Source organism: Camellia sinensis, chromosome 1 (assembly GCF_055761805.1).
Source record: "Camellia sinensis isolate YWXY chromosome 1, ASM5576180v1, whole genome shotgun sequence".
In the NCBI taxonomy this organism is placed as follows: domain Eukaryota; kingdom Viridiplantae; phylum Streptophyta; class Magnoliopsida; order Ericales; family Theaceae; genus Camellia; species Camellia sinensis.
In genome coordinates this window covers 248,259,904-248,282,871 of record NC_138961.1, presented here as the reverse complement: position 1 = coordinate 248,282,871, position 22,968 = coordinate 248,259,904, and the positions used below count along the sequence as shown (strand labels likewise).

At 39.6% G+C, this 22,968-nt stretch overlaps 1 protein-coding gene across 4 annotated transcripts; it reads left to right on the top strand.

Annotated features, from left to right (window-relative positions):
* Positions 1–1,518: 1,518 nt before the first annotated feature.
* LOC114295261 (K(+) efflux antiporter 2, chloroplastic-like) lies at positions 1,519–22,811 on the top strand. Of its 4 annotated transcripts, none has more exons than XM_082901120.1 (7): positions 1,519–2,621; positions 19,958–20,011; positions 20,195–20,253; positions 20,857–21,073; positions 21,299–21,355; positions 22,419–22,493; positions 22,592–22,811. In XM_082901120.1, exons 1-4 carry the CDS (start codon positions 2,466–2,468, stop codon positions 20,867–20,869), a joined length of 282 nt encoding a protein of 93 aa, XP_082757246.1. In that variant the 5' UTR covers positions 1,519–2,465; the 3' UTR covers positions 20,870–21,073; positions 21,299–21,355; positions 22,419–22,493; positions 22,592–22,811. The 4 variants fall into 4 exon arrangements, 3 of the variants coding, with proteins under 3 accessions (XP_082757246.1, XP_082757250.1, XP_082757244.1); XR_014348061.1 differs by having other exon boundaries at positions 1,544–2,621; positions 19,886–20,011; XM_082901124.1 differs by lacking the exon at positions 20,195–20,253.
* Positions 22,812–22,968: the final 157 nt, after the last annotated feature.

Sequence of the window (22,968 nt, the reverse complement as noted above, 5' to 3'; positions counted from 1 at the left end):
AAAACCCCAAGTCTCTCTTAGGTAGCCGAGAAAAGGGAAGGAATTGGAATGAAAAAACTCACAGTATACTTAACTGATAAAAAAATTTGTTATTCTTCAATGGAATTTGCATGCAAGCAATTTTTTTAAGAACATATTGTATATGTGTGTATATAAACATGCATTCATATACAGACACAAAAGATTCAAGAAATTCAATAAAGAAAGCTCTTAAGACTAATCAATTTCTTGGGGAAGAACAAATAGTTACCCAAGTTTCGATTGTGGGATAGCATTATCATCATCATCGTGAGTAGTCAGTTTGTTGAAGGGTAGAAAATCAACATTTCCTTTGTTAGATCCCTTTGTTTCAGTAACATTTCAACCAGTTCGCAGGCCAATCAAAAATTGAAGGAAATTGAAGTAGACCAGACGTCCGGTCGGTTGACCGATGGGCCCCACTCCAACGTTATTGAACAGTAAAATGGTGAAATCTCACGCGAATCCTCAATTTAATGAAACTTTTGCTCCGTTCTCAGTTTGATATCAGTTTGGTGAAACTATTAGAGAGAGAAAAAGTGACTTTTTTCATCAAATTCAAATTTGATACTCAATCTGATGCAACATTGGAGATGGTCTTATAGTTTCATTTGCACTATTTAAACCCTCAAAACTTCATATTACGGTGCAATTTTAAACTTACTTGACCGAAGAAACAAATGGGTGTTTTGGGAAGATGATTAAAAATTGATTTTTTGATTTTTTTTAAAAAAAAGTATAAAAAATATAAAAGATGATATGATCTATACTATATATTAAGCAAAATGGGGTTTTTAACCCCAAGGCCTGTGGGAGCTTCAATATCCCAATCTGAATTTTTTAATTTTTTATTAAAAAAAACTCAGCATTTATTAATTTGGTCAAAATCCCCTGATTAGCATTTATTAATTTTTTTCAATCCACGTGTCTTTCCACATGCCTGCATTTATTGATTTGGTCAAAATCTCCTGATCAACATTTAAAATCCCTTCATACAAATAATTATAGATACAACCTGTGTATAGTTACTGCAATACCCTTTTCAACTTCTCTTATACACTATGGTTAGTGATAAAATTATTAAATTATTTTTATAAAAAATCTTAAAAAACATAATTTATATATTAAAAAAATCTAAATATCTATAATTAGGAAAATGCGTTGGACCCCTAGTGGGGGTGCTGGGGGTCCTTGCTGATTAGCTAAAAAATAACTTTTTTTTTTTTTTTTTTTAGACTTTAGCCAGTGTGCCATGTGGCACTGGGGGTGCTGGGGGTGCCCAGTCACTGGGGGTCCTTAGCATTACTCCTATAATTATCCCGTGCATAGCACGGGTGATAGGCTAGTTCAAAATAGATTAAAAATTGACTTTTAATTTTTACCTGTGTTGTCAAATTAACCCAAAGAGTCAAAAATACCCCCCAACTAGGCTAGTTCAAAATAGATTAAAAATTGACTTTTAATTTTTACCTGTGTTGTCAAATTAACCCAAAGAGTCAAAAATACCCCCCAAATATTTTACACCTAGTCGTTTGATTTGACCATTAGACTTGGTCTCTCTCTCTCAACTTTCTCTCTCTAAAGCTCACCTCCCATGGCAACCCTAGCCCCAACCCACAACTTCTTGGGAGTCCTCTTTGAATCAAAATGAATCATCAAAGCCCACTCTTGCCACTTCCTCGCCCTCACAATTCTCTTCCTCTCCCCCATCTCTTTCTCTATCATCATCTACCCAACTTTCCAAACTGCTCTCTCTCAATCCCAACCCAAACAAATCTGAATGCTCCCCTCCCACCCAACCCAAATCTCTGATTACTCTCTCCACACCCTAGCTCTCCCCCTCATCTTCATCCTCTTTGTCTCCCTATTCTCTCTCTACGCAATAAGCACAATCACCTACATCACTTACCACTACTTGTACGATAGACCTGTCAAATTCGCCTCCGCCATCATATCCCTATTCTATTCCTTCATCACCCTCGCCATCACAACAGTCGTCTCTTAAATCGTCGTCTTTATAGTTTTTACCTCTTTTGTGATTTTGTTGCCCAACTGGTTGAGATTCTAAGCCTTGATGTTGATTACAATTCGAATTATTTTCTGGATTTTTGTGTTGTGGTTTCAGTGATTTTGTTACTGGTATTAGTTCTTTTGCAAGTGAATTGGGCATTGGCGTGTGTGATTGTCGTGATGGAATCGAAATGGGGGTTCGAGCTGTTGTGGTGGAGCACGTATTTGATGAAGGGGATGAGACTAGTTTCGTTGTATTTGATGCTATTTTTTTGGGCTGTGATTAGGGTTGTGTGGGCTTGCTTGGGGACTTTCTTAGGCAGTTTCAGTGATGTGTGGAAGTCCTTTTCTTTTGTTCTTCAGATTGTGATGGGTTCGAGTATTGTGGCTATGTTTTTGCTTCAGAATTTGGCTTCTAATACTGTGTTGTATTGTATATGTATTGCAAGGCTTTGCATGGTCAACTGGCTGGGGATATTGCTGTAGTAGGTAGACTTTTTGGTATTTCAATCATATCTGCGATAAGAGTTGGCCTTCTACTTGCTCCGGGTGGAGAGTTCGCATTTGTGGCTTTTGGTGAAGCTGTTAATCAGGTTTTCCTCTCTATGAACTAAATATTTTTCTTGCAAATTTTTCTGTCTGATTTGTCCTCCCAAACACATATTAATGTCTACTAATTGAGCGTTGTTGTATAGTTGATGGTTTATGTAGCGAAGCTTTAGGTTTCGTTTGGTAGAGCTTTCTAAATATGATTTGAGAGTAGGAGTTGTATTTTGAGTTTGTGAATTTTGGAATTATGATTTGAGTGTAGAAAATTTGTTTGGTGAAAGAGTTTTGAATTGAGTGGAGAATTTTTGATGTGACATATGATATTTTATACAAAAACTTACAACTCATATTCAAACACACAAATCAAAATTCTATTAAATCGCACAAAATTTTTTTAAAATTTTGGAGACTATTTTTTTTTAATATATAAAAATTAACATGTGCCAAAAAAAAAAATTTGCACTATTTCGGTCAACCGGCCGGACGATTAGTGGGACATCCTGTGGGACGACCGGTTAGGCCAAATTTGAATTTTTTTTTTTTGAAAATCGCGCTTGAGACAGTTTTCTGTAGAGTTTTGGAAATACAGTTTGAAAGTCATATCCAAACATGAAGTTGGAATGTGTGGATAGAATCAATGTTTTCAAAACCGGACCGGTGAGCGAACCGGAAAAGGGACCGGGTGGACAGGTCACCGGTTCAACCGTCGGGACAAAGCGGTCGAACCGTGACGTCATAATTAATATTATATAATTAAAAAATATAATTATAAATTATAAATAAATAAAAAAATATATAAATAATCAAATAAAAATAAAAATAAAAATTGTTGCATAGTATTTATTAATAATATTTAATAAAGTCATAATTGATAAAAAAAAAAAAGTCACTTATTTTAAAGAAATTAAATTTTTTAAACATTCCCTCCAAATAAATTGATTGAATGCTAGATTTAATTTTGGAGGGAAATGAAATTTTCAACTCTCCCTCCAATCAATATGTTTCAAATAATTTAATTGAATTCCACATAGAATTTTGTAAGTTCTCTTTGAAATTTTTTTCCTATAAATAGGAATAGAATTTCATAATCTTCTCAAGCTTTCAATGAGACTTTTCCTTATGAGAGGAGACTCTTAAAATAAGAATTTTTAGTCAAACTTTTGAAATATATAAGAAAGAAAGAAAGAAAATACATAAAAAAAGGACCGGTCTGACCCTCTCGACCCGGTCCGGGTCACCGGTTTTGCCGGTTTGACCACTGAGTCATCGGTTTTTCCCAGTTTTGGCCCCACTCCTGGTTTAGGGGGTTGACCGGACCGGAACGAGGCCCGGTTCCCGGTTCAACCGGTCCGACCGGCCGGTCCGGTCCGGGTTTGATAACATTGGATAGAATTATAGTTTGGAAATCATTCCAAACACAGCCTTACTTTTTTTGTTTTGTTTTATTTATTTGTTTATTTGTTTAATTTTACTAATTCCTGGGTATTGCATTCAAGCATGTCTGTGGGCCCACATAATAAAAACTTGACTTTATTTTATTTTCAGTGAGTGAGCATTACTTAATATGAATATTTGGTTTGTAACTAGGCGAACATGAGAATCACATATAATAGGATTCATAGCTAAAAGGTGTGTGCATATTGTGGTTACAAATGCATTGGGGTTTGTGATCCATATAATAGGATTCATAGTTTGTGAGACATAAATTACTTGTTTAAATGTGCATATATGTGCATACATATCATAGCTAAAAGGTGTGTGAATTGTATATTCACCTTAAAGTTGATACTGAAGGAAAATTCATTTTAGGACAATCTTGGAGGTTTAGGTCTCCTAAAACTTAAAATCCAAAATTTTAGGCACCCATGATTTTCCATGTGTATTATGCATCGACTAAGACTTTGTTTGGATCATGGATTTGGATGGAGATTTGAAAACCCAAATCCATGATCTAAACACAGTCCAAGAGATGGATTTTCGTCATATGAGCTTAAAGTAAAAAATTTATATTTGTGGTTTTCCATTTGGTTGGCTTATTAAGAAGGTGCTAATGTATGAATGGATTTGATATCTCGATTGAGTTTGTGACACATTATTATTATTATTATTATTATTGCAAATCATTCTAGATAGTCTCCTACCATCTTTGAGTGTGAAAGTGAAATGCTTTCGCTTATCCTTTTAGGTTTCATAGTGGCAGCCTAAGAGACCTGGACATGAGTACAGACATGGGACATGGAATTTTCAAAAAAATTAAGATATGAACATGGGGGATACAAATTATTTATTTATTTTATATATATTTTTATCTGCTATGTATATGAATATTAAGTTAGGGCACAGAGATATGAGAAGCATCGATTTCCATATATTTACTTTGACCCCAAATCAGTTTTCTAAGAGACTTGTCTAGACATAGGACGTGTGTCCATGAAGTATTCTCAACATGTCTTGCAAAAAATAATAATTAATAATTTGACAAGCCATATGATGTGTTTGATACATAGACATGCCACGTGTGTAAGGGAAAGGGTTCCATATGAGAAATGCATCCAACATGTATAGTTGGACATGCACCAAACAAGGATGTCTAAATGGTTTGAGTTTACTATATCACTATGCATTAGACCTTCATTTCATTCATAACAATTTTTGGTTCCAAATACCATTCTATACTAAAAAAATTCAAAACAAACAAATGTTTAAGAAATATGAAATCTAGTCATGTTGTGGTGTCCTTGGACATGAGAATTAGATTAATCCAACACTTAGACACATACCTGCACCTTACACCCATATCCGAGTTATCCATTATGCACTGATGATATGCCATATCATTTGTCTTTGATTAGTAGAATGCACCAGCATAAGTACTTAATACTTTCTCAAAAGTATATGAAAGTGATATAGTACTAAATTTAGGTCAGTTTAGCATTGCAAGGTCTGAAAATGATGTGGGCTTTATTTAGACAAAGTTACATAGGCCACCAAGATTGGGTGAACCTTAGGTTATTTTATGTTTAAAGGATCATAGGACTGGATTGGTGTTGAGAGTTTGATTTTGTGAATGGGAGTCTAAGCAAATCTGTGGTGGTGCATTGAATGGAAGCCAGTATTATTGACTGAAATTCATGCTATCCCTTTATTATTTTAGGTCTTTTTTTTCCACTTTTGATTCCTATTTTTCAACACACACACACACACACATATATATGTTTTTGTGAACTTTAATACATAACAGTAGATAAATAAACTGTGTAGGACTGGTATTCCCACACTAGATAAATAAAACAAAACAATATAAATGGTAACTATTGCCATTAGTATTGCTAGCACAACTAATTGTTTGCTAATTGGCCTTTTTTGCAGGGTATAATGTCTTGTCAGATGTCGTCTTTGCTGTTTCTTGTGGTAAGGGTATCAATTGCCCTCACCCCGTGGTTAGCTGCCGGAGGCCAGTTACTAGCCTCTCGTTTTGAGCTGCATGATGTGTGGAGTTTGTTACCTGTAGACTATGAAGCACAAGTACGGACACGGACACAGACACGCATACGGACACGGGACACGGCAATTTCTGAAAAATGGGGACACGACAAATTTTTTAATTTTTTTATAATTTTTTTTTATTTTAACACACATTAATTATTTTATTTATTATTATATTTTTTAAATAATGTGTTCTAATTAATTTATTTTATTTTATTTTACCTATATGTGTTTATTTTATTTTTTTTAATTAATATGTATAAGTATATATCATCTTATAATATGTATTATATATTTTTCCTATAGTTCAAATTATATATATATATATAAACCTATAAACACTCTTCAATTTGAAAAGAGTCAGTATATATATATATATATATATAAACCTATAATTTAAAAAAAAAAAAAAGTCTTCGAAGGTTGAAAACAGTTTGTATATATATATAAATCTAATTTTTTTTAAAAAAAAAGTCTTCAGCTTCGTTCAGCTTCGACAAGGAGAGAGAGAGAGAGAGAGAGAGAGAGAGAGAGAGAGAGAGAGAGAGAGAGAGAGGTTTACCTTCGAAGTCGTCTAGGGTCTTCGACTGTTCGATCGATTGATGGAACTTCGATCTTCGACTGGATGGAGCTTCGACTGGAGGTCTTCGATCTTCGACTGGATGAAGCTTCGACTAGATCGACTGGTTCAAGGAGGTGGTGGATCGACTGGTTTAGGGCACTGATGATACTCTTCAATTGATTGATTACTCTTCAATTCAGCAACACTGATAGACTATATTAGGGCAAGTTGATTTTTTTAATTAATTAATTTATTTATTTTTACTTTTTAAATATTACACTTGGACCCCAAATAAATATAACAAAATTAAAATTTAGCTCCGTTGTGTCCCATGCCATGTCCTGATATGGACATGCGTGTCCCCGCCATGTCCCCTACAAAAAAATTCATTAAATTAAAGGGACACGCCAAATGGCGTGTCCCGTATGTGTCCTCGTGTCCCTGGCGTGTCCGTGTGTCAGACACTGCCACGGCACTGATTTTGGAGTGTCCATGCTTCATAGCCTCTAGAGAGTGAGGTAGAATTCATAATTTCAAGTTTGATGATATTTGAGTAAGCATTTATATTGGTGGTTTACAGAATTCAATTCATTTATTTATTTCCACTAGATAATAATTTGTAGTTCATTGGTACTATGTTAGTTATGGATATGATTTGTCAATCAGGATTGGCTTACTAGGTAGCTTAGCTTTTCAAACTCAGCATGGTTAGTGTATGGGTGAAAATCTGACCACACTGCCTGCTTAGTGATCAACTGGAGAGCACAGGCAGAATAGATGGCTTCAGCAACCTGTAACAGAAAGAAAAGGCTCCGGCGGTGGTTCTTCCACCCGGGGGCACTCCGACAATCAAGTCAGTATATCTCTCAAAGATAATCAAGTGCTAAACTTAATATTCAAAACATAAATTGCATACCTTAGACCCACGGGGGTGCCTCTCTTTTATAATATATTCAATCCAAGTCCTATTAGAAGTATGACTTCTATGAACTCCAATTCAGTGCTTACTTTGGACTCCTTAAGAGATAAAGATAAACTCCCTAAGAGCTTTATCCTTATCTTGGTTAAGTCCCCTCTTTGTCTTAGGACTCTTGTCCCTTATTCGCTTATCTCGGATTCCGATATCTTCGGAGATAACCTCGGCAACTCCGAGATCATCTCGGCCTAACTACCACGACACGTGGCACCTCGGCTGACACGTCGGCGTCACCATGCCACGTGTTGGTATTCAGAAAATATATCCCCACAACTGCCCCCTAGGTTCTATTACCTCGGCATTCTGAGGTGATGGAACCTATATCGATATTTCGACATTTCTTTTCTGAGTAATGGCTCAAAAACTGTTTAGCCAAGATAATCTACTTCCAGCCGATGTGTTCTCTTTGAAGAACAAGGAGCCGAATGTACTCTCCCACGCGCATGAGCTGTCATGCACTTCTAACCGTTCTCTTCAAATGCTTTATTTTTATTGGCCCGTTCCTGCGACGCACCTTAAGGCTGTCTTTTCATCCGTCTGCGCCGTCTGACATATCCGGTGCTCCAAGCGTAATAAATGCCCTATTTTTGCCGCTGTTTCAAGTTTTTGACAAAACTTTTCTTTGCATCTTTCTTTCTTCACTTTTTCATTCTGATTTCTTGCTCTTTCTCTCTCCGAAAGCTCTTTTTTCTTCGAATCTGCCATTGCTTCAATCTCTCTTCTGAAACTGTCTTTAATCTTCCATTCTTGCGAAGCTTTCTTTGTTGTCACAACCGATATCTGATCTCGGCGAATATTGCCCCGGCTTCATTTGTTCTGGTAAGATTCTGTTCCTTTCACTCTTAGTTCTATTTATGTGCTTTCGTCTGCCTGTTGTCATTTATTGCTTTTGTTCAAAGCCTTGGATTTGTTTGTATCTTGAATCGTGACTACATCTTGAACACTTGCACTATTTCACCACTTTTTGTGCCACTGTTCTTGATTGATTTTTTTTACTTCTGTATTTCTTTCGTTTCTGAGAACCATACCTCTGTTCTTTGATTCTGAAGCGTCATCGTTTTGTTGTTTTGTTGTTGTTTTTTTTTTTTTTTTGTATCTGTTTCAAATTTGTGCCTTCGATTTTGATCTTTATAGTTCTTTGGCTTGGGAGTTGTGTGTAGAATCGTCAATTTTTTAGGGAAAACTGAAACAAGCCTTGTCAGTCCTTTCCCAGGTCTTTGCCAAGGTTCTTGCAACCCTTCTTTAAACGCCCATCTTCTGAAACACATTCTTCTTTTGTTTAAGTCGACGTAATGGGTATGTGGAGGCATAGGGTAAATACCCCAACAAAACTCGAATACTTTAGGCAGGAATTCTCTATCCCAGCCGATGTTCACCTTAAGCTAGCTGGGGATGATGATACCATCATGCCCACAGACCATACGATGCCCTTTCCTATAGTAGCCTTTACTGAATGTGGACTTCGGCTTCCACTTAATCCCTTGTTTCGCGAAGTTCTTCATTTCTACAAGCTGAACCCCATGCAACTTACTATCAACTCCTACAGGGTGATTAACGGTATTATAGCTTTAGCTAGGCAGGAGAATCTTAGGATCACCCTGGCCGACCTTCAATACTGTTATACAATGTGCCCCCTCAACCTAAAGGAAATGGGCTTTGTTTATTACCTTAAGCCGAGGTCTACCGAGTTCAAAATTGTAGCCGACCTCCCAGACTCCAACAAGGGAGCTGGGGATGACTTTGTTATTGCTTCGGGAAATTGGGAATTTGGCCCAGACGAAGATGTCCACCTCTACCCTCTTCCTCGAACAGTTACAGAGGGCAAGGGTAAGAGCCCAGTGCTAACGCTTAGTTGTTTTTATTTAAGTCTTTAAAATTTTGTCTGTTTCTAAAGTCTGTTTGCTTGTCATGCAGATCTTCATCAACCACCAAAAAACTTCCGTCAATCCTTTTTCCCTGGAAAAGACTTAAAGAAGCTTCTCAGTCTTCCAATCCATAAGCGCAAGGCTCCCCTGTTGCTGAACTTCATTCCGACATATAAATCCACTTTACCTGACATCCCAAAAAGGAAGAAAAAGAGTCTTTCCCCACCTACTGCCACAACTGTAACCGCGTCTTCATCCCGAACAGATCAAGGATCCACCTCTGACCCAGCCGATCTTCCATCCACTTCGGTCCCCTACTTAATACCAATTCCACAACGTAAACGTCGACGAAGACTTGTAAAGACTGCCGAGATGGTTCGTCCAAGGCCTGTCGTTCAAGATCTTCTTGCCGACCTTCCAACCGACGCCGATGCTGTACCAACGCATGCGATGCCCCCACCAAAGCCGAAGAGAGTAAAAAAGGCTCAACCCAAGGCCAAGGTTACTGACGCCGAGGTTGAGGATGCTTTGCCTATTTCTCAGCTGGCAGAAAGCAAAAAATCAACCTCTGTTTCCACCAAGAGGTCTGCTGGGGCCCAACCCTCAGGGTCTACACAATCAAAAAAGCCGAGGTCATCGTCTGCGACGACCTCGGCGTCCAAGAAGCCCGACGTTCCATGGGCCCCTCAACTAACTCTGGAGGATAGGCCTATTATGGCCAGTGAAAGTGCCGACGATATCAATGTTGGTGTCGCCCTCAGCACTGCTCTTCTCCTTCCGAAGGATTTGGAACGAAATGCTGAGCTCAGTGAGTATGAGAATTACGCCCTTATGCTCCAACACTCCGTTCAAGTAAGTGTTCCTGTTTGCACTTGTGATTTTTCCTTCTGTTTCTTACTAAGAATATTTTCTAACATTTCTGTTTTTCTTCAGGCCATTCAGCACGCCCATTCATTTTCAATGCAATCTTTTGAAAATCGGCAAAGATTGGTTGATATGAAGAGGGAAGCATCTTCCCTGAAGAAAGAGATCAAATCTCTTGAATCAAGGATGAAAAAACTGGAGGATCAGGCCGAGGCGGCTACTAAGGCCCAGCAGATGGCCGAAGAGAAAGTGGAGTCTGCTGAGGCTATCCGAAAAGTAGCTGAAGCTGAGAAGAACGAGGCCGAAGTAAAAAAGGCCCAGGCTGAGAAGGAGCTCCAGCAGGCTTTGGCCACCAAGGAGGCCGAAGTCAAAGAGGCTGATGAAAAGGCCTATGCCCAGGGTATGGCCGATGTCACAGAGGATTATAAACTTCAAGTCAGGCAGGCATGCAATAGGGGATTTTTCCTTGGTTGGATGTCCCTGATAAAAAAACTTGATCTCCCTGTTGACTCGCCCTTTCGTAATGCCGATGCCATTCCTTTACCATTTCCTCCTCTAAGTCAGGTTGAAGACGAGTCAGAGCTTGAGGCTGATGCCAAGGATGAGGATGAAGAGAACAATGATGATGAAGCCTTGGTGAGAAAACCCAAGGATGCTGCTGAAGCTAAGTCCCCTCCTCCTGCTGAGCAAGTGATGGATTTAACCTTGGATGAGGAGGGTGATGAGGTTGGGGAGGCACCCAAGGAAATTGCCATCGGGCAATTATCATCCGACCTTCTTTTGGCTGAAAGAAATCTGGATAACACGCTGGCTGAGATTGATGCTGAGATTGAAGTAGAAAAGGTTACCGAGGAGGTTCCACCCGAATCGTCTGAGGTCCCAGTCCCTGCAGCTGCTAATACTGAAGAGTCTTGATTTAAAATGTCTTTTGTACTTTTTCCTTCTTTTTCTGTACTTTGCACTTTGTACTCTCTTTTAATTTATAGACAATGAAAAACTCCTTCTTATGGCCGACGTAGCTTTTTCAATATGTAACTGCAACTGTTCTTTCTATGGATGTTTTTAATCTTGTGATGTTCTGTTGATTGCTTCTGCATAGTTCTATACTTAGAAATTTTTGCATGCTTTTTCATTTTGCTTCCTTTGTGCAATCTTCTCGGGGTTACATACCTCGGGTATAACTACAAAACTTTTACTTCGGCAAGATACTGACCTGCAAACCTTTCATAAATTTTAACAAGTATAAAACATATACTACTTAATGTAAACTTTGCAAGCTTCTTCTCAAGTTTCAACAAGTATTAAACAGTGATCTCGGTCTAACCTACGTGTAAATTGCTACAAATTTCAACAAGTGTTTAAACAATATACTTAGCCTTTACTTCAACCTGTAAATTTCTGTATACCTTAGTGGGTGATCATATGTCAGCTTAACATAAACTTGTAAATTGCTACAAATTTCAACAAGTGTTAAGCATCTTCCTTAGGGTTAAGCAACCCACATATTGCTATGAGAACTTGAGTAATAACCTCGGCTTAACTTTAACTTGTAAATTGCTACAAATTTCAACAAGTGAAGATAAGGAATGGGCTTAATTCCAACTTGTAAATTGCTACAAATTTCAACAAGCGAATTAAGGAATAATCTCGGCTTAACTTCAACTTGTAAATTGCTATAAATTTCAACAAGTGAAGATAAGGAATCTGCTTAATTCCAACTTGTAAATTGCTATAAATTTCAACAAGTGAATTAAGGAATAATCTCGGCTTAACTTCAACTTGTAAATTGCTACAAATTTCAACAAGTGAAGATAAGGAATCAGCTTAATTCCAACTTGTAAATTGCTACAAATTTCAACAAGTGAATTAAGGAATAATCTCGGCTTAACTTCAACTTGTAAATTGCTACAAATTTCAACAAGTGAAGATAAGGAATCAGCTTAATTTCAACTTGTAAATTGCTACAAATTTTAACAAGTGAATTAAGGAATAATCTCGGCTTAATTTCAACTTGTAAATTGCTACAAATTTCAACAAGTGAAGATAAGGAATCAGCTTAATTCCAATTTGTAAATTGCTACAAATTTCAACAAGTGAATTAAGGAATAATCTCAGCTTAACTTCAACTTGTAAATTGCTACAAATTTCAACAAGTGGAGATAAGGAATCAGCTTAATTCCAACTTGTAAATTGCTACAAATTTCAACAAGTGAATTAAGGAATAATCTCTGCCTTTTCTTTGCCCCCAATGTGAACCTGAGTTTGATTTGGGTTTACATTAATTATATCTTCAATAAACATCAATGCATAACTTTATCAATCATATGTGTTGAAAGAATTCTGAAAAGACTTTATTGATGATATCGGCCAAAAAATGATGCACATCTAATGATAGAAATATTTCAAATTACAAGTATTCCAAGGTCTGGGCAATGTTTTGCCCTCATTGTCCTCAAGCCGATAGGCTCCATTGCCTAATACTGAAGTAATTCTGTAGGGTCCTTCCCAATTTGGGCCAAGCTTGCCTTCCCTGGGATCCTTCTTGTTCCCGACGACTTTTCTCAGGACTAGGTCGCCGACTTGAAAATCTCTTGGATTGACCTTCTTGTTGTAAGCCCTGGCAAGCTGTTGCTGGTATACTGCAAGCTGAATTGCAGCTTTCTCTCTTCGTTCTTCCAACAAATCCAGATCTCGGGCTAAGAGTACGTCATTGGTGCCATTCTCTACTCTCTGGGTTCTGATCCCTGGGATGCCGATCTCCAATGGGATGACTGCTTCTGTGCCATAAGCCATGGCAAAGGGGGATTCTCCTGTTGATCTTCTCGGCGTAGTCCGATATGCCCAAAGTACGTTGGGCAACTCGTCTACCCACTTTCCTTTTGCTGTCTGCAGCCTCTTCTTTATTCCATCCAGAATTACTTTGTTGGATGCCTCTGCTTGCCCATTGCTTTGAGGAAAACTTGGTGTTGAGAAATAATTTTTGATTTTGAATTTTGCACAAAAGTTCTTGATGAGTTTGCTGTCAAACTATGTTCCGTTGTCGGCAACTATTGCTCTTGGAATCCCAAATCTGGTGATAATGTTTCTCCATATAAAATTCTTGACGTCCACATCTTGGATTTTGGCAAGAGGTTCTGCCTCTATCCATTTTGTAAAGTAGTCTGTTGCTACCAGCAAGTATTTTCTCTGCCCAGTTGCCTGGGGAAGTTGTCCAACCAGATCCATGCCCCATTGGGCAAACGGCCAAGGGCTGGATACTGGGTTCAGGTCAGCAGCTGGTTGATGTATCAAAGGTGCAAACCTTTGGCATTGTTCACACTTCTTCACATAGGCTTCGGCATCCTTTTGCATGTAGGGCCACCAATACCCCTGGGTAATGGCCCTGTGGGCTAATGATCTGCCCCTAGCATGGCTTCCACAAATTCCTTCATGAATTTCGTAAAGAAAATCTTCAACCTGCAAAGGGTGTATGCACCTTAAAAGCGGCCCAGTGAAGGACCTCCTGTAGAGATGGCCTTCTGCTGTTAGACTGAATCTGGCCGACTTCAGTCTGATTTTATGTGCTTCCTTATGGTCTTCTGGCAGCTTCCCCTCTTTTAGGAATGCAATGATTGCATCCATCCAGCTTGATCCCAAGTCCACGCACATTGCTTCTTGTTTGGTGTTCTGTTTATCTATGCTCGGGGCCGACATGTAGTCGATCATAATTGTCCTTGTTTTTCCAGTTTGAATTGAACTGGCCAGGTTAGCCAACGCGTCGGCGTGGGTGTTGTCATCTCGGCTAATTTGGAGTAATCTGCAGTTCTGAAATAGGGCTGCCAATCTGATGACTTCTTTTGCATATGCCGACATTCTTTCGTCCCTGGCTGCAAATTCTCCTGTTGACTGGTTAACAATGAGTTGTGAATCACAAAAAACAATTACCTCATCTGCTTCTGCTGCTGCTGCCAGCTTTAGCCCTGCAATTAATGCTTCATATTCTGCCTCATTGTTTGAGGCTTTGAACCCCAAACGGATGGACTGTTCTACTATTTCTCCATCTGGAGATATCAGCAATACTCCTGCCCCTGCTCCCTGGCGGTTTGAACTTCCATCGACGAATAGTCTGAGTGAATCGCCGATGTAAATGCTGCAGGGTCTGAGCTTCTCCTTCTCTTACTTTTTTGTCTTTGGCTGGGATTCTTTTTGCTTGTTGGGACAATGCTCATCTTGGCTTGACGGAGCCCGATGTGCGATGGTTTCAGGTGTGAGTTCTGCGACGAAGTCGGCCAAAACTTGGCCCTTTATTGCTGTTCTCGGCCTAAACTCCAGGTCAAACTGGCCCAGGGTTACTGCCCATCTTGCTATCCTTCCTGTTAAGTCTCCTTGTTGCAACAAGGATTTCAGTGGGTGCTCTGTTAGGACCACAATCTTGTGTGCCTGAAAGTAATGGTTCAACTTTTTTGAAGCCATTACTAAGGCCAGCATTAATTTTTCCAGTGATAGGTATCTTGTTTCTGCGTCAGCCAAAGTTTTACTTACATAATAAACAGCCTTTTGCTCCCTTTTTTCCTCTCGGATAAGCACTGCACTGACTGCGTGTTCTGAGACTGCTAAGTACAAAAACAGTTCCTCCCCTGGTACTGGGTTGGAAAGAACCGGAGTTGTGGTCAAGTACTTTTTTAGGTCGGTTAAGGCGGCTTCACATTCTTCTGTCCATAGGAAGTCTGTGGCTTTTTTCACCAGGTTGAAGAAGGGTCTGCACTTATCTGAGCTTCTGCTGATGAATCTGTTTAGGGCTGCGGCCCTTCCAGTAAGCATTTGAACTTGCTTTGCCGATGTCGGGCTCTGTAGTTCCAAGATGGCCTTGATTTGGTCTGGGCTGGCCTCAATGCCCTTTCTTGTTACCAGATACCCCAAAAATTTACCTGATCCAACTCCAAAGGCGCACTTCGAGGCGTTGAGTCGGAGCCGATATCTTTTGAGTATGTCGAAGACCTCTTTTAGGTCGGCAAGATGACCCTTTGATTCCTTGGTCTTCACGACCATGTCGTCGATGTAGACTTCTACTGTTTTGCCAATCAGGTGCTTAAACATCTTTGTCACTAACCTCTGATAGGTTGCTCCTGCATTTTTCAACCCAAAAGGCATTACCTTGTAACAGTACAGGCCTTTAGGGGTGATGAACGCGGTCTTCTCCTCGTCTGGGGGGTACATGGCAATCTGGTGGTACCCTCTGTATGCATCTAGAAAACTCATCCTTTCATGTCCTGAAGCAGCATCTACCAGTTGGTCGATCTTGGGCAGAGGAAAGCTGTCTTTGGGGCAGGCTTTGTTGAGGCTGGTAAAGTCTACACAAACCCTCCATTTGTCATTCTTCTTTTTAACTACTACTGTGTTGGACAGCCATGTTGGGTACTGAACTTCTCTGATGGCCCTGGCCTCCAGGAGTCTATCTATCTCTTCTTCTACTGCTTCGACGTGCATCAACATCAATCTTCTGGCTCGTTGAATCACAGGTTTTGCCGACCTGTCGACATTCAGTTTGTGACAAGTGACCTCGGGGTCAATGCCAGGCATTTCATAAGGTGTCCAGGCGAACACCTCTATGTTTGCCCTCAAAAAATCTTCCAATTCTCTCTCTTCTTCTCTAGCTAAGCCTGAGCCGAGAAGAAAGAAGCGCTCTTCGTCGCCCTCCTGGACGAAAACTTTTTTTAGCGCCTCTTCGCTCTTTTCGACTGGTTCTTTCTCGACGTCTTCTAGGACCTCCATGTCCTCTTCTTCAACTTCTGCTTTCCTTGGCTCCCGTATACTACAGGTGGACTTCATTGCTGTCATGGAGCAATTTTTTGCTTGCAGTTGATCTCCTCTGACTTCTTCAATCCCATGCTCTGTTGGGAACCGTAGTAGTTGATGCAACGTTGAGGGAACTGCCCCCATTGCGTGCAACCATGGCCTTCCCAAGATGATGTTGTATGGTGAGGGCGTGTCAATTACCAGAAATTCCGTCTTGATCTTCTTAGTGCCGGCTTGTACTTCCAAGCTTGTTGCGCCCAGTGGCCATGTCGGCGTTCCATTAAAGCCGACCATCGGGCTGCTGGATTGTTCTAAGTCATCAGGGTGAAGGCCCAGCTCCTTGTAACATCTGACATACATGATGTCACAAGAGCTGCCTTGATCTATTAGGATGCGTTTCACTTGGCACTCCCCAACCTGGAGGGATACTACCAAGGCATCATTATGCGGATGTTGGACCAATTCCAGGTCGGCTTCAGTAAAGGCTATCATCGGCCCTGGGCATTCTTCTGGCCGATGTCTCTTCTCCCCGACTTGGTAGACATGCTGTAAATGTCTTACCCTCTGGGTCTCTCCTCTGACTTCGTTTTCGTTGACCCTTGAGTGGATCACATTAACCACCATCGGTCCTCCTGCTTGTGGTAGCTGTGCTGGGGGAGGCGGCGCTGCTGGTGCTTAAGGCAACCTTGCCTGTTCTTCCCTTGTCCTGGCTTCATCGACCAGGTCCCTCAGAAGGCCTTGTCTCACCAGGTCCTCCAAGTGTGCTTTCAAGGCTCTGCAACCTTGAGTTGGGTGCCCTTCTTCATTGTGGTAGGCACAACGTCTACCAACGTTCCTTCCCATGAATTCCCCTGGTGCTCTTGGCGGAGCCCTGAAATAAGGTTGGTTTCGAATTTGATCTAGGACTTTATGGATTGGGATTCGGAATACCGTCGTTACCGCCTGTTTACTTCTCAACTCTGTTTCTTGTTTGGTTGGCCCATTATTGCCTCGGCCTCGCTTCGGCGAGCCGTTTCCCTTTTCTTGCTTTACCTCTTTGTTTCCCGATGTATCTTCTTCGGCTCTTGCGTACTTCTCAATTCTTGCCATGAGTTCTTCCATGCTTTTTGGCAATGTTTTTGCCAAAGACTTCCGTAGTGGGCAATCATCTTTCAGGCCGTTCTTGAAAGACACGACCGCTCCCTCTTGGTTGCATTCGGGTATTCGGTTGAACACCTCGTAGTACCTCTTCGCATAGGCCCTAAGGCCTTCTTCCTTGGTGATTCTTAGAGCCATCAAAGCATCAACCCTCAGGGGTTGCAGCTTGTTGGTCACGAACCTGGCCACAAACATCTCGGCCAGGCCTTCCCATGTCTTTACGCTTCCCTTTGGTAATTTATGGAACCAATCAGATGCAATTTCCCCAAAGGATGAGGGGAATACTTTGCAGAGCAACGGCTCGTTCCCGCTATATAACGCCATTGAATTTAGGTATAGTCCAACATGAAAGTTTGGATCTGACTTACCATCATAAATTTGAAACCTTGGCATACTGAATCTCTTTGGTGGTTCGAATTTGTCCAGTTCCACCGAGAAGGCTGTCTTCGGCTTTACTGGGGAGTTTACCTCGGCTTCAACATTCTGCTGCCTCCTTTTGAGGTAGTCCCTCAGGTCTTCTTTGCTCCTCCCTGGAGCTCGGCTGTCTTTGGACTTTAGTCTTTTTGGTACACTGCTTTCGGCCTCGTGGTGGGCCCGTTTGGATCTTTCTCCATGGGTTGTGTCAAAGCAGAGTGCTTGCCCTTGAACATGCAGATGTTCTTTGGGCTGTGGATTCTTCATGTGGTGCGTCCTTCGAGACTCTTCTTGCCTCGGCTCTCCTCGTCCGACTTCCCTGGAAGGCCGGTGAGAATGCCTTCCGCTCCTGGTATGCTGAGGGACCTCGGGGATTGTTTTTCTTCCGCCCTTCTGGGCGTTGGTTGCTGGCATCGGCGTATCTTGCAGCGGGTATGGTGGCTGCATAACATTATTCTGCATCATGAAGTTGACGACTGACTGAAGGTCTGCCAACTTGTTCGCCAATTCTTTTACTTCCTCATCCCTCCGTAGGCACCTGTCCCTCCATACCTAGAGGTTATCTTCATTGTAGTATTTTCCTTGGTCTGTCCTTTTTGACGTGTCGCCCGCCTGGATGACGTCTTTCTCTCTGTGACCCTGGTCACGGGCTTCTGTATTGTGGTTGTCTCCTTCAATGTCAAGGTCAATTGGTCTGCCACTCCCAGCAGGAGCATCATCCCCAATTTTTTCCTGCTGTCCGTTACTGGCTATCTATTCTTCCTTCGTTCCCACAGACGGCGCCAAATTGTATGGGTGAAAATCTGACCACACTGCCTGCTTAGTGATCAACTGGAGAGCACAGGCAGAATAGATGGCTTCAGCAACCTGTAACAGAAAGAAAAGGCTCCAGCGGTGGTTCTTCCACCCGGGGGCACTCCGACGATCAAGTCAGTATATCTCTCAAAGATAATCAAGTGCTAAACTTAATACTCAAAACATAAATTGCATACCTTAGACCCACTGGGGTGCCTCTCTTTTATAATATATTCAATCCAAGTCCTATTAGAAGTATGACTTCTATGAACTCCAATTCAGTGCTTACTTTGGACTCCTTAAAAGATAAAGATAAACTCCCTAAGAGTTTTATCCTTATCTTGGTTAAGTCCCCTCTTCGTCTTAGGACTCTTGTCCCTTATTCGCTTATCTCGGATTTCGATATCTTCGGAGATAACCTCGGCAACTCCGAGATCATCTCGGCCTAACTACCACGACACGTGGCACCTCGGCTGACACGTCGGCGTCACCATGCCACGTGTTGGTATTCAGAAAATATATCCCCACAGTTAGGAAAATGGAGCATAGATTTTCTAGTGATCATTCTAACTATATCATGGGAGGCGCAAATCAAAAAGAAAAAAAAAATTTGTATTTTTATTTTATTTATTTTTTTTGTTGTATGACTAACAAGGGGTTGGTTCAGTAGATAAGACCTTCGAATCTCTCGCTCAAGGCTGGGGTTCAAGTCTCCATAGTCTCTTGTTGGGACTAAACATACTCTTTAGCACTGGAGCACGCGGGGGGCCTAAGCTTCAGCCCTAACGTAAGTGCAATGGAGTTCCCTGCAGATATGATGTAGGTGCTAAGGGCAATACTCCCTGGCGGATATGTTGGAGTAGCCTATTTGCATATCCATTTTTGTACCCAAAAAAAAGAAAAAACAAAAGAAAAAAGTATTATAAGAATTTTTATTAGTTATTGCACTAGAATGTGGGGAAATATTTATGATGTGCTCTCAAAAGTCTCTTTGTCAACATCATGAAGCCTTTTTTAATGTTGAACCATGTATGTGTATGAATTTTGTTTTGATCTTAGGTTTCAATAAACTCACTGTGCTTATGCATTTGAGAAATCTTTGGTAAACACTTACTCGCTTGCATTTGGTATTTTGTGTTTATATTACTTCTCGAAGTCTTGCCATTTTGAGTTCATGCAAAAATATTTGATGATGATGGATGAAGGTGGTGAAGAACCACTGGCTGCCATAAAGTCTGCGCACTAAACTAAGTTTGGTCTTGCAATATTTGTATAAGATATGATCCGTTATTAAATCTATTCAAACTCCTGAATATAGTATGTCCAACTGTACCTAGGATCTACTAAATTTTTATTCAATAATTTTAAATCATTTTTAATGTCTGGTGCAGCCATACATCTGACCATGGGATGAATTGTCTGTTTTTGATATAGGGTTGATGTTGCTATTACACCGAAATATTCACTGAATGTATTGATCGTTGATTTCCTTTGGCTTGTTTCCAGACAGATGATTTGCAAGACCATATCATTATCTGTGGATTTGGACGTGTTGGCCAGGTATTGTCACTATTTGCATTTTTTTTTTTTTTGATGAATTTGTTTTAAATCATTTGTTGTGGTGGATCTATTTTTAATGTAGTTTATTTATAGATTCGTACCCCAAAAAATAATGTAGTTCATGTATGGATGTATGTATCATGTTTTGTCTAAGAGTAGTATTTCCTTCTGTTGTTCTTTCAGATCATTGCGCAGCTTCTTTCAGAACGACTTATTCCATTTGTTGCTCTTGATGTGAGGAGGTATGCTTCCATCACAATGAATTGATATTCCTGGAATAAAGTCAATTTTGGGGCTGAGAGAGAGAAGGGATTGCTGATTGAATATTTTGCTGAAAATCTTAGTCATATGAGTGTGGGATGTGTGAGTTTTCTAGTTCCTTTGGGGTAATCTATGCCAGTTTGATGACTATTTCATGTAGTTCTGTTCTGGGGGTATGCCTTCTTTGTCTTTTTATGACGTCCATTTTTTATGATAAAATCTAGTATTACTTGCCATGGACAACATGGGGATTTCAAGTCTATGAAGTGAATATCCAGGATCATCCAGCCTTTGGTTCCATATTTTCCTATATTTACTTATATTCCCTGAATCTCTGTGAACATTTTAACATAAATGCAAATTGGCAAAAAAGAAAAGGTACCGTGTCCATGACTTACTGAGAATGTGTTAAATGGTTATGAGAATACTTTACAACAATATCCAGATAACTGATTTTAGATTTTCCATCATTTCAGTGACTGAGTAGTAGTTGGCTGTGCACTTGATCTTCCTGTGTATTTTGGTGATGCTGGTAGTCGAGAGGGATAAATGATCCTGCTCAAACTTAAATATGCTTTGTGCAGGTTCATTGTCTGACATGCTGCTTGTATTCTTGGCCATGAGGTGCTCCATAAAGTTGGTGCTGAAAGAGCATGTGCAGCAGCAATAACTTTAGATACCCCCGGTGCAAACTATAGAACAGTGTGGGCTTTGAGCAAGTATTTCCCAAATGTCAAGACATTTGTCTGTGCTCATGACGTTGATCATGGCCTCATTTTGGAAAAGGCGGAAGCAACAGCGGTACATTTCTGTTGCTATTTTCATTAGTTATTTCACTCTTCCTAATTGCCTATATAGGTTAATCTTACAATTTTATTTTAGGATTATGTTTGAGGATCTCATTATTCTTGTTTGACTTGTGTATAAATCTTTTATCAGTACTAATATATCTTGCATTATCTATATAAAGATCAAATTTTTGTTCAAATTACATCATATCTTGAGTTTTAGTTGAAACTCTTACAGGTTGTCCCCGAGACCTTGGAACCTAGTCTCCAACTAGCTGTTGCTGTTCTTGCACAGGTAAAAAACAGTGCATCTTATTGGATATTTTAATTTGAATTAGTGACTTGCTACATGCTTACCTTTAAGTCTCAATTTAACTATTTGTGTACATCGTCTTCATTGTTGAGCACCTGTTTTATGTCCATGCTGGTTCTTTGATCGTAAAGTAGAAGCGGCTGTTGCTTCTCCAAAGTGTTTTGTGATTTATATGATATAATTTCACTTTCACGAGACACACACACACACAAACGCATTTGACTCAGTTAACACATTGAAAACTGAAGGCATTTGGATCTGATCTTGTGGATCGGCCAGCTGCAATGCAGCAACTCAAACTCTTGTTATTGCTAGGACTGCAAATGAACAGAGCTGTTCGTGAACAAGCTCGGCTCGGTAGGAGCTCGTTCGAACTTGGTTCGTTAATTTTTTTTTGCGTTTGAGCTCGTTAAATTTTTAATAAACAAGCCCAAACATTCTAAAGCTCGGCTCGTTAGCTGGCTCGTTTAATATTTATTATTTATATATTAAATAATATAAAAATATGTATAAAAAATAAGATAAATATGTTATTTATATATTTAAAAAATATAAATATAAATATAATTAATATTTAATTATAGATGGTACATTTATATAATAGTGGTAGTAGATATTATTATTTTGGTAAAATATTGACTTTTTTTTAGAATGTTTATATATATTGTATATAAAATTGTATAATCAAAGTTTTAATTGTAACTTTAGTCTCATACGCAAGTATGAATTTATAAATTTTTGGCTCGTTAAGGCTCATGACAGGCTCAAGCTCGAGTCAAGCCTAAGCCAACTTAGCTCGAGCTCGGTTCGTTAAATTTTTATTGAGCTCGAGTTCGAGTTCGTTAAAATCTTAATAAACAAGCCTAAACATACTAAAGCTCGGCTTGGCTCAGCTCGATTGCAGCCCTAGTTACTACTGTTGGCTGATGCTTGCTTGTGAAATTGTTAGCATGTGCTATGGAAAGTCAAAAACATTACAGAAGTTTGGTTATTTTGGTTTGGCATCTTTCGAATGTTCTTACTTTATCTTGTTTTTCCTTGTTAGGCTAAACTGCCCATGTCAGAAATAAAAGCTATTATCAACAAGTTTAGGTCCCACCATCTTTCTGAGCTTACCGAGGTACTTATTAATGTTTGGTTTTCGTAATTCGGTTAGTCTTGTTAGTTTTGATCATGCTGGATTTTGACTGAGGTACCACAATCAAATATTGCATGTAGCTCTCTGAAGCAAGTGGAGGCTCTCTCGGTTATGGATACTCTCGGATCATGAGTAAACCCAAATCTCAACCCTTTGATTCTTTAGATGATAATCAAATCACTGAAGGAACACTGGTAATATAACCCATCACCCGAAGATAAGAACTGACATAATAATATTAAAAAACAGATCACAAAGAACTGTACAGCGGTTTACTTGAACCCTTTGGTATAAATTGTATAGAAATATAGTTGAATTAGTGGCAGTAGCAAATGCATTTGTTGATATATTTTCCAAAACAATATGTTTAACCTAAAAAAAATCATATATAAATATTTTTCTCAAAAAAAGTCCAAAGGAAATATATATATATATATAATCAATCCTCTTTCATGAA

Coding starts and splice junctions, on each gene's coding strand:
- LOC114295261 (XM_082901118.1), top strand. CDS start 2,466: ATGTATTGCAAGGCTTTGCATGGTCAACTGGCTGGGGATATTGCTGTA. Junction 2,622..19,957: donor TTGGTGAAGCTGTTAATCAG/GTTTTCCTCTCT, acceptor GCTTGTTTCCAG/ACAGATGATTTGCAAGACCA. Junction 20,012..20,194: donor GATTTGGACGTGTTGGCCAG/GTATTGTCACTA, acceptor TTGTTCTTTCAG/ATCATTGCGCAGCTTCTTTC.